The sequence below is a fragment of the Marmota marmota genome, unplaced genomic scaffold (assembly GCF_001458135.2).
Source record: "Marmota marmota marmota unplaced genomic scaffold, marMar, whole genome shotgun sequence".
NCBI classification, from domain to species: Eukaryota; Metazoa; Chordata; class Mammalia; order Rodentia; family Sciuridae; genus Marmota; species Marmota marmota.
Genome location: NW_026000109.1, coordinates 670,991 through 682,726, shown reverse-complemented (window position 1 = coordinate 682,726; position 11,736 = coordinate 670,991). Strand labels below are relative to the sequence as shown.

Genomic DNA, 11,736 nt, shown 5'->3' with positions numbered 1-11,736 from the left:
TTTTTTTTTTTTTTTTTTTTTTTTTTTTTTTTTTTTTTTTTTTTTTTTTTTTTTTTTTTTGTAGAGTTGGCTTTAAATTTCCAAAACTGTTTTACATTGAAACTACACTTAGCAAAATATCAACTCATCATTGTTTAGTTTGCCTGTGTTTTCTTTCTCATCTTTGATGAGATAGTGATTCACCTGGTGATTCAGAGTTCACTTATTAAATACTTTGCTCCTGTTACTGTTCCCTTCAAACAACAAATGTGTTTTTATAATATTCATTTGTTTCAACTCTAAAGTAATATTTTCCTTTTTCTCAGAACAGACTGAGGCTATAACCTCATTCTTCTTCAAATACATGAGCAATTTGAAGAATTGTGTTTAATAATGGAAGAGTGGATCTAGTGCCTGCTGTGGCACAATGGAAGAAGTCTGAATTGTGTTAGTGTCCATTTCAAGAACTCATCTTGGATAAATTAAAAATAAATAAATATTGATTAATTAATTTAAAAATAATTCATCTTGGATATGAGCAGAGCAGTATATAGGCATTCCTATATTCATTAAGTTACCCTAAATAGCTTATTTGGGGCCTAGCTAGTAGTACACCAGTTGTGTTGCTGATCATGTGGTAGGACTGTTTCCATATACAGAGATTTTACTGTTTGCTTTGTTTTCAGTATTTACTGTAGTGCGAGTCACGTCTTGTAAACTTGCCCAGTTTAGGGGATTCCCATTGCATTTGTAAAACATTTTTTGGTTAACAGATCCAAAAGATATAAACTCACAGAGCCACAATTACCAGGTGTATGTAAATAGAAATGGAAACCAGATTAATAGCAACTCTTAAAGATGAACTGAAAGATGAACTATGAAACTTTCTTATGGACACACTCTTTAAGGCTATGAAAATAAAATGATACAGTAAATAAAAGCTCTTGGTTTTGCAATCTCTGACTAATTATGAACACAAGGGGTTTCATCCTGCTTTAGAGTTATTGTTAATTTGATATTCTTTGCATTTCCACTTTTTCAGAAATAGCTAGTGGGGAAGGGGTTGTTTAATTGAGGGTTGCAGGAGAACATGCCTCTGAGAATCTTTAAATTAATGGAACTCTGTATCTTTGTATCATTTTTAGGTACTTCTCCTTCCCCCTTCACTTCCTCTTACCTATGGAGTCCTTTCTTGTTCTGGCTTCCGTGTTCCTGTTTCTGATGAGCTTGTCTGTTTTCTTCCTTTCTCTGCATTTTCATCATAACTTGTCTCAAGTCAGACCAGGAACCTCAAGTAGGAATTGTGGGAGGAAGCTGTATGGCTCCTTAGAAGAGAGGGATTCCTGTCTGCTGCTGTCAATTACTTCTGCCCCAGGGACGTGCAAATGGAATAGTGAATAGTCTTCCAGGGAGTCAGAGAACTGGTACAGTCTCTTAGAGGACAGTACTGCTACTTAAGTGTCTGAACTTAGCTTAACATTTTGTCCACTAAATAGGACTTAGTTAAGATCAGATACCAACATTTTGAAGTCATTTAATCATTTCAAAATATGATGATAATTTTTTGTTGTGGTAATGAAAACCCAGCTCAAACTGGGTAAGCAAATATGTGACTTCACTAGCTTATGTAACTAATAAATCCTATCTATCAGATGAAGACCTATACAGTAGATCCCAAATAGCAAAAAAACTGACAGAAAAAAAAAAAACAACTGACAGCAGATAGATCAGGCACAAGGGGGTTCAGGTTCTGGACTGAGAGTCTCTCACCTACTGTCTCTTTTCTCTGGTTCTCTTCTCTATTGGTTGCATTCAGTGGAGGCTCACTAACATGGTAGCAAAGAGAGCCACTAGCAGCTGCAGGCAGGTGCCTTGCCAGTTTGGTAATCTTGTTATAAAGAGAGCTTTACTCTTCCAGAAGTTGTAGCAAAGCTCCTGGGACTAATTCTCATGGTTCCGTCTATTATCTGAAGCAATCATTGTCATTCTGTTTGTCCAGGATTGGTCACATGCCAACCCTACCCCTATCCCCAAAATCAAATGACCTGAGTGTGGGGCTGGAGTGATTTCTCAACAGGAAATAAGGATATGGTATCCAGAAGAGGTAAACAGATGCAAGAGAGGCGGAGACCCGCTATGGGATACTGTGATAGGATGCAGAGGGAATTTACTTTGTTGTGATACATAAAGTTGCACATAGTGTTTATAGAATTTATTTGGTACTGATTCATCCTGACTTGTATTTTTATATATGAGTCTTTTATCCCACATCTGGTTAGTAAAACTCTCAAAGACGACGTCTCTTGAATCTGTTGTTAACTATATCAAATATAACACCTACACATGGCAGATAGTGCTAAATATTTTGGGATGCTGCTGAAATAGTGATTTCCTTCTACCAGCATGCTCATCATTGGTGGCAGATACCTCTGGAGCTATACTATTCAGTGTTGGTGGAGAATAAGTTCACACACAGTCCATATTTCATGAGCAAAAAGAAAATGTCATGGCCAGTAGCCATTAGTGTAGGGCTGGTGACATATGTGAACAATAATTTTGGTGCATTCAAGCTATACCCACAGAATGTGCTTCATGGGCTTTCAAGGAAGAGATTAGATATAGGAAAAGAAAAAAAAGTTCTTCTCAATTCCAAATGTAGTTCAAATAGAATTTTGTTGTGGCCCTTAGTAGCTATGCCAGACATCCCTCGACTCTTAAACGTTTCAAACATTCAAGAGTATGGGGGAAAAAAAACTGACAGGAAAAAAAAAATCCTCATAGAACTTCCTGTGACAGGTCAAAGTGTAATCACAGCAAATAATACAGATTTCCCTTTTATTATAACTACAATTAGAGAGGGCTGGTGTTTTACAAAGCATGTTGTTGGGAGACCTTTTGTAAATTGTAATCTGTGAAAATCCCAGGCCTATTGAGTGTAATCCTATCTATCAGATGAAGACCTATACAGTAGATCCCAAATAGCAAGTTAAATTGAGAACATGAACAGGAAGCAGTCATTAAGAATTACAATGGGTACGATACAGAGTTAATTCAGGGAGATATTTTGTTATGAGATAATTACATCACTGGGACAGCTGGAAAGCTGAACACTGTGCTAGGCTGTAGGGCTTGTTCTCTGCCCTGCAGCTGGAGGGTCAGGACAATAGAGACAGCAGAGAACTAACTTTATGGAATGGTCAGGGGCTTGGCTGACTTAATTGTGCAATAATGACCTATCTGCCTTTTTTTGGATTGTGTTTGTGCAGCTAAACTGGATACAGAGCTTTAGTAAATGCTGAGAATCACTTTTCACTACTTTTTGAATAGACATTCACTTGGATCGCATTAACTGAAGCTTTAATGGATAAATATTGAACAGTAATTTTCCTCTAAAGTATCTGAGAGGTATTTTGTTCATATTCAGTATAGCATGATTGCATTTTTTTATGGAACTGCAGTCATGTAGTCATTGAAATGGTATTTTTGTCAGTTTACTGAATATCTAGCCAAAAAAAAAAAGACATTTTAGGAAGTTGTAAATTGTTGGTCAACACAAAGAATTATATAGTGGAAGTTATTTTCCAGTGTTTATATCCAAATGTTCAGATATGTCTCAGACTCTTTTGTTTTGTAAGTGTAGAGGTTATAGGTGGCCTAGCCACATTCCTCATTGATTTATATAAATATATTACAGATTGTTAATCTCCAGCCAAATACTCGGGACTTCAGTGTTTGTTTAGCTTGGTTGGTTTTTGTGGAACTTGTTTTTTACATTAAAATGTCTATCTTTTACTACCTCTCAGAACGACTACTTGATTTGGGGTAATTCTAGAAGGAGTCAATGATGAAAAAACTCATAAATGTTATGTTCTACAACTTATAAGATTAATATTTACAACTTTTAGCTCAAAGTGAATTTGCTGCCCATTATGACTAATATAACTTAATTTTATTGTACTCATGTTTGTTAAACAATAAATTCAAAATTTCATATTTACTCATGAGAAAGTACTTCCTCAGATATTTTCCCTGAAGTAGTGGGTTTCTGGGATGTTGATGACCAGCACTGGATCCAAAGGGGGAGTATCTTGTAGCTTCTCTTAGGACTTTCACTTCCCTTGATGCCACCTGAGAATTTCGAGGGAGACTATCATGCATGCCACTTCCCAAACAAGGTTGATAATAACACTTTATAAATTTTAAAGGATTATCTCCTTGAACCTAATTGAGCAGCTTCTACTAACATCATTCTTTTGGTAGCCTAGAATATGTAAGTACACACATTAAAATTCATACAATAATATTTTGGTGTATGCAGTGTCACATGTCTCTTTAAAATTCATTCCACTCTTTAAATATTGGCAATTTAAATGAGTGCCTTTTCTCCAAAGTTTAGCATTTAAGGTGATTAGCAGTGCCTTCAGTGAGTTCGCCTTTTCGTATGTTGAGCATCCTTTGAAAGTTCATTGTTGAGTTCAATTACTGTAAGTGGCATCAGTGAATCTTAATAGATTTGAAAGAGTAGTATTATATAATTTTGAGGAAAACAACTATGTGGATTCGATGTTATTCATGGATTGTGTCATACAAAGAGTGTTTGAAAACGGTTTCAGTAGATGAAGCAATGTAGCATACTGTTAGGGCTCTTAGGTAACTTCTAAGACAACAGTTTGGGAAACAGGTGACCTTTGGGTTGTGTATTTAGGATCCTTTCATTCTTCTCATTTCATTAGGTCTCTATCTGATTTATTTTTTCTTTTGGAAATTACTGAAATGTCATTGATATAGCACAGACTTTAAATGTAATAAGAACTAGAACTGCTGAAATCAGTTTTGACTCTGCATGGTGATAAGCAGTGTATTTTTTCAGTATGATATGTATTGATTATAATGGGAAACATTTTAAAAGTAATGTTTGAAAAGCACAACTGTAGTGGATGTGGTTAAGACCCAGTTCTTGTGCTCATATTTGATTTTAGTCATACCACTTTTGATTCATTGCTGTTTTTGCAAATAAGGAGGCTGATTCATAGTGGGATAGGGAGCAGAAGCATGGGAGGAATGGACGAACTCTAGATAGGGTAAAGGAGTTGGAGGGGAAGGGAGGGGGCATGGGGCAATTAATGATGGTGAAATGTGATGATCATTACTATCCAAAGTACATGTATGAAGACATGAATTGGTGTGAATATACTATGTATACAACCAGAAATATGAAAAATTGTGCTCTACATATGTAATAAGAATTGTAATGCATTCTGCTGTCACATATAAATTTTTTAAATTACATTATAAAAATAGAATCTGGATGATTTTGGAACTACTATGTCTCCTTCAAAAGGAAGGAAAAAGTGAAGTTGCCCAAGGACGTGGATTTAATAAAAATAAGATGGCTTAAAGGAGTATATGCATAAATGGTAGTTACCGCATTATCAAGTTCAAAGAGCAGTTTTGATAAACTTCCCCAGTATTATACCCATGCATGATAGCAATCATACTTTTCATCATAATGGAACTTAGAAAAATTATTAAACAATCTTTAATAAATTTAATTAGGAGTTTTTATTTTATCAGAATATTTTTCCAGAATAGATTAGCTAAGGGAAAATAACAATTGTAGAAGTATATTTTAAAGCAAAAATTAGAAAATTTGGAATTAGGGAATATGAGGGAAAGATTCCATTGATTTTGGTTAATTTTAATGTAGTTAGAGAACTCACTTCAAACTGCCCATAACTGAACAATAGTTTGAATCTGGCTGTGACATGTATAGAGTTGTTGGTATTCTCTTGTTTGCCCCACCAGATTTAAATTAATTGCAGTCTTCTTTAGATACTTTTAAATTTTAGTTTAGATCCACAGAGAAATACCAAATGTTGTGGGGCCTGTATCGACCAGAAATGTAGTAGAGTGCATGTTGAACCAACAAGGCATTGGAAATTTAAAAAAAGCAATATACAAACCACACAAATAGGAGTATTTTCGTAATTTGGGAGATAGATAGATAGATAGATAATATTTAGTTTCTTTGAAGAGGATATTCAAATTTTTTTTAGTAGTAATTGGACACAATACCTTTATTTTATTTATTTATTTTTATGTGGTGCTGAGGATCAAACCCAGCACTTCGCACATGCTAGGTGAGTGCCCTACCGCTGAGCCACAACCCCAGCCCCAGTATTTGTTCAGTATTTTTAATGAAAAATAATATGAATAGCATTTTATTAGCTTTTCCTTAGTAATTATAATTAGTCGTGTTAACTGTACAAATCAGTAGGTTTTGTACATCATGCATGTATCTGTTTGCCTTCCCTGGGGCCTCTCTTCCTCCTCCCCCATCCCATTCTCTTTCCCTGATAGTCTGACTTATGTTTTACAAAAGCCCTTTTTGTTGTTTTTAAAACTTAAATTTTGAATTAGTTGTAAGGTTTTTAATGGGAAAAAATGGATGTGTTTATCCAAACAGATAATTAATTATATTTGTTAATCTGTGTTTTTATCATTTAAGGGCACTATAGTTAACCAATGCAGGTTTTTTCCTTCAAAAATAGAAATTTTGAAATCTCACATCGTTTATATTGTGGAATGATGTAATCAAGCTAATTAACAAATCCACATATTTTTCATATGTTGTGGTAAAAAACATTTAAAATTTGCACTTTCAGTCATTTTGAAATATACAGTGCATTACTATAATTCTCTGTTGTGTATAATAATTCACCAGAATATCAAAGCTTCACATTATTCCCTATTATTATATACAATTATTATCTGTAAATTGAAAACAAAAATTTTAAAGAGTGACTTTTTAAAATTTCAGTATTGATTAACAGGATATTTGAATTTTAAGACTTTTAAAGAACTTATGCCCTTTCCAGGGAGATAATTTGAAGGCTCTCCATATTCTATCATACTTGTTTTCCCAGGCATGGTTGTGTCACTATCACAAGGAACAATCAACACTGGCCTTTTTTTCTTATGAGGTGAAACAGGAATCTGTGTAAGACATACAGCTAGCTTTTTTGCTCATTTCACTTACTTATGTCTCTTCCTTTTTTCTTCTAGGCTGTTTGATGTGTGCACAGTGTCACGAACAGACAGAGAAACCAAACTAACACTAGTGTTTGAACACGTTGATCAAGACTTGACCACTTATCTGGATAAAGTTCCGGAGCCTGGAGTGCCCACAGAAACCATAAAGGTACAGAGAATCATCTTTCTGCCTGGTCAGGCAGTCCATGGTTATAGTCTATTTAGCAATAACATTCTCTCCCTCTGAAAATTGCTACAATTAGAGCTCTTGGATCTCAGTATATGATTAAAATATCAAGTAAGAGAGTATTTCAAGAGTATACTTGATATTAAAATATCAAGTATATATTAAAATATCAAGTAAGAGAATTATTAAAAGAATGGGATATAATCTGGTTCTTTGAATATCAATAGAGTGGGATATTCAAAGAATGGGGTGTAATCCAGTTTATTAATTTTAGGATGAAGTGAAATTAACCCTTCAGTTTGTTGTTGCTGTTTTAATTTTGTTTAGTTGTTGATGGATCTTTATATTTTATTTATTTATATGCAGGGCTGAAAATTGAACCCAGTGCCTCATAAACGCTAGGCAAGTGCTCTACCACTGAATCACAACCCCAGCCCCATAATCCTTCAGTTTTAATGCATATTAAAATTATTTAAAATATCTATTTGTACTTTATCTGTGTAGTGTAGTAAATATAGCTCAGTCTTTTTCTGGTGGTCCATGGCCTCTGAGGGACATAATTTAAACATCATTCATTAGCACATTGTATGTTATAGTTGTATACTGATTATAGGACATACCTATGTTATGTAAAGCTGAATTACTGGTTTGGGGCTCTTTTTTTTTTTTTTTTAGTACTGAAAAAACACTTTTTATTTATTTATTTGTTTATTTATTTTTTATTGGTTGTTCAAAACATTACAAAGCTCATGATATATCATCTTTCATACATTTGACTCAATTGGGTTATGAACTCCCATTTTTACCCCAAATACAAATTGCAGAATCACATCGGTTACACACTCACATTTTTACATAATGGCATATTAGTGACTGTTGTATTCTGCTACTTTTCCTATCCCCTACTATCCCCCCTCCCCTGGGGCTCTTTTTTTCTTTCATATTTTTTCTCATTCAGAGAAAGACCAAGTGCCAGGTTATATGCCAAACTCCTAGAGTGTAAAGATGAATAACACGTACTTTCTGCCCCTTCAGGTCAGCAAGCCAGATGCAGTGTATTGACTACAAGTTTCTTTTTCCCTTATGACTAATGGGAAAAGCTGCTTATAAAGTTTTATTGGCCCTAACTTGTGTTCTCTGTACCTGACTTTCCCAGTAGATCTGTGCACATCATGGCGAGGTCTGCATTCACACCTTTTTGTCTATGTGAATTAGGTGGCTTCTTTAAACAGACTCCCTTAGACATCATTCATTGTTTAAAAATGAGTTATAGAACTCAGCATTATTTTATTTACTTACTTTTAACATTTTTATTGGTGCATTATGGTTATACATAATGGTGGGGTTCATTTTGACACATTCACACGTGTTTAGAATATAATTAGCTGCATTCCAATCCCCAGAACTTCCACTTTTTCTCCCCTCCTTCTATCTCCTAATCCCCTTCTTCTGCTCTACAGATCTTCCTTTATTTATTGTTTATTCAATTGGTGTTTTATAGATATACATAAAGGTGGAAATCACTGTGGTATATTCCTGTATGTACGTAGCGTAATTTGGTCAATTTTATCCTTCAGTTCCTTCCTTTTCCCATTTTTCCTCCTTCACCCTCAATATCTTTCCTCTTCTCTATGATTCTCCCTTTTATTTTCTTGGGATTCCCCACCCACTTTTTAATTTTTTTTTTACTTCTTTCTAGCTTCTACATATTCGAGAAAGCATTTGACCTTTGACTTTCTGAATCTGGTTTATTTCACTTAATGTAATGTTCTCCAGATCCATCTATTTACCAGCAGATGCCATAATTTCATTCTTCTTTATGGCTGAGTAATACCGCATTGTGTATACATACCACATTTTTTTTTAATTCATATCCGGATATCTGGGCTGGTTCCATAACTTGGCTATTGTGAATTGTGCTTTTATAAACATTGGTGAGAGCCTATATCACTATAGTATGCGGATTTGAGTTCCCTGGGATAAATACCAAGGACAGAGATAGCTGGGGTATATGGTGGTTCCATTCCAAGTCATTTAAGGAATCTCCGTAAAGTTTTCCACAGTGGTTTTACTGATTTCAACATCATTTTAGATAGGAGTTGATATATGGAAGTAGTTGTTGTTCTCAACAGAGTAAGAAATGTCTTTGAGTGACAGCTTGATGATGTTCCCAGAGACTGATACGTCTAGCATTTAATCTAATAAATGACTTATTCATTCGATTTTAGACAAAGGAGTAAGATACATTCGTATGCTTTCTTCAGATATAACTTTCTTCAGATATAACACAGAGTATATTTTCTCCCATCTGGCATTCATAAAAGAATGTGGTGCTCATCAGTGGTCCTGTTTCTTCCTGAGCAGTTGCAAGGACATTAAAGCCTCTTGAATTTTGGTGTTCCTTATCACGTGTTCTTGGCCCCTTCTCTCTCTGCCACCCCTTTTTTCCTCTGGTGGTCTGTGGCATCCCTGTAGCTTCATTTCTTTCCTCTATGAGCTTGTCAAAAATCGGTGTTCAGCATGCAGAGCAAGCCCTGTCCCTTCTTGTTTTCTGTTTTCTGATCACATTGGACTAATCTCGATTCTCCTAGTGTGTGATGCATGACTTCCTATCTCAATGGCCCTCTTTCTTATGACATTTCTTTTGCTCCCCCCACCAATAACTGTCTGCTTAAATTTTTCAAGGCCCACCCCAGATACCATTTGATCTGGATGTCATCTCATGTGCCTTATGACACTTGTCCTGCATATGTCTACTTCTTTATTGTTTTGTACTTTTAATTGTGATTACTTATGTACACATCTTACCTATTCATGCATTCTTGTATCATAACTATGCCATTCACAATGATTTATACATATAGGTACTCAATAAGTAAGAAACATTCTGAAGCTTTCTTCAGATATAACTATTTAAAAATTATTTTTAAAATGACTTCCAGTAGTTTAAATAGACTACCAAAATAAATAATATTAGCTTTTTGATACATTTCTAAGTTATTTTTGGCCTGCCATTTATATTTTAAGCAGCAAGACAAGATAACCATATATTTATACCATACATTTCCACCTTCATGGATTTTTTTTAGCTTTACATTAAATTCTCTTAGGATATTATAAGCTACTGAGGGGAATTATTTGCAGATGTATTGTGCAGTTTAAATGATTGATGAGCCAAAATGATACATTGATCAGACAGGAGTAGAAATTAAGTGGAATAGGAATATTTTCAACAGTCGTTATGGAGGGGCAAGCAGGATAGGAATAGGAACAGGCAAAAGGGTGGTCACCAAAGTGAGATATAGGGGAGGAATAAGGGAATGACTGAGCTGGGAATTGGGGTGTGTATCAGGAGGTGGTTATTACTGGAAGCTTTTGAACAAAGTGACTTGTTAAACGTTTTTGCAAGTTTTTTTCTTCTATATCCAGGGAAAGGGAGTGTCACTTCATTCAGTGTTAACAGAAGATTCTCTTGGAGGCTGTTAAATTTCTTCTGCCATCAGGGTCAGTACTCCCACTGATCCTGTGGAGACCAAATTAGCTGGCCAGAATGGTGATGAGGGCAAGGGGTTCTGGTTATTTAAAATCAATAGTTTATATTTAATAATGTATTGATGTTTTTAAAATAAAATATAACCACGGTCCAATAGTTCCAGCAATTAATTTGAGTGTTAATGATTAATCGAACTTTTTTTTTTTAACTAACTTAAGGGCTAATTAATTAGAAGTCCTGTTTTTGACAATTCTCTTTGCATTAATATACCAAAATACTTCCTAAAATCTTTTTCAAAGGATTCAAATATAAGTATTGACATTGTCTTGCACATATTGGAACATCTCATGTTGTCAAAATAATTATAAGAATGTAAAATATGTTAACACAGCTAAGGGAATTTTCTTCTACCAGCTGTGTTTTCTGTGGCACTGTTTACCTGTTAACTGGCCACTGAAATTCAGGATATTCTAGTACCCATTCAGGGCCAAATTGCATTAGAACTTGGATAAAACTGGAATGCTCCATAGTATGTATAATACAAGATACGATAGGGGGAAAATCTTTTGTTTACCATTTCATCCACATGTTTATTAGTAAGAATAACTCATGGTCGGCTTACAGATTATCATCTGACAGTTTCAAATGCTTTAATATCAAAAAATAAAAAGACATAGACATACCTGAAGCCCTAAGTATTTGTGGAGGTCGATAGCTGAGTTAACTCATCAAGGAAATCCCATACTGCACAGTCCTCATAATAGACTTTGATAAAACAAGTTAAGGGTGCAGGACTGAGCTGAACATTGTTGTGAAGAAGCTCCTAAAAATAAAACAAAATCATTTTTGAAGACACCCATTCTAAATAAACAAACACATGTGCACATCCCATTCATACTTCATCTTGAGGTTCGCATCACATTCTTTGATCTCTGTTCGTGATGTCCTTGAGGTTCACCCATTCTTGGTTGACAGTGACATTTGGATAAAGGAGCCTATGAAGTCAGCAGATATTCTCATGCTGCCTCATAGGCTGATTATTGAC

At 34.8% G+C, this 11,736-nt stretch overlaps 1 protein-coding gene across 1 annotated transcript in view; it reads left to right on the top strand.

Annotated features, from left to right (window-relative positions):
* The window catches only part of Cdk6 (cyclin dependent kinase 6), a 205,291-nt gene that overhangs the window by 44,989 nt on the left and 148,566 nt on the right, over window positions 1-11,736 (top strand). Inside the window, exon 2 of the mRNA XM_015506732.2 lies at window positions 7,045-7,180. Within this exon, the coding sequence (XP_015362218.1) occupies window positions 7,045-7,180 (136 nt within the window). The remainder of the gene's footprint in view (window positions 1-7,044; window positions 7,181-11,736) is intronic.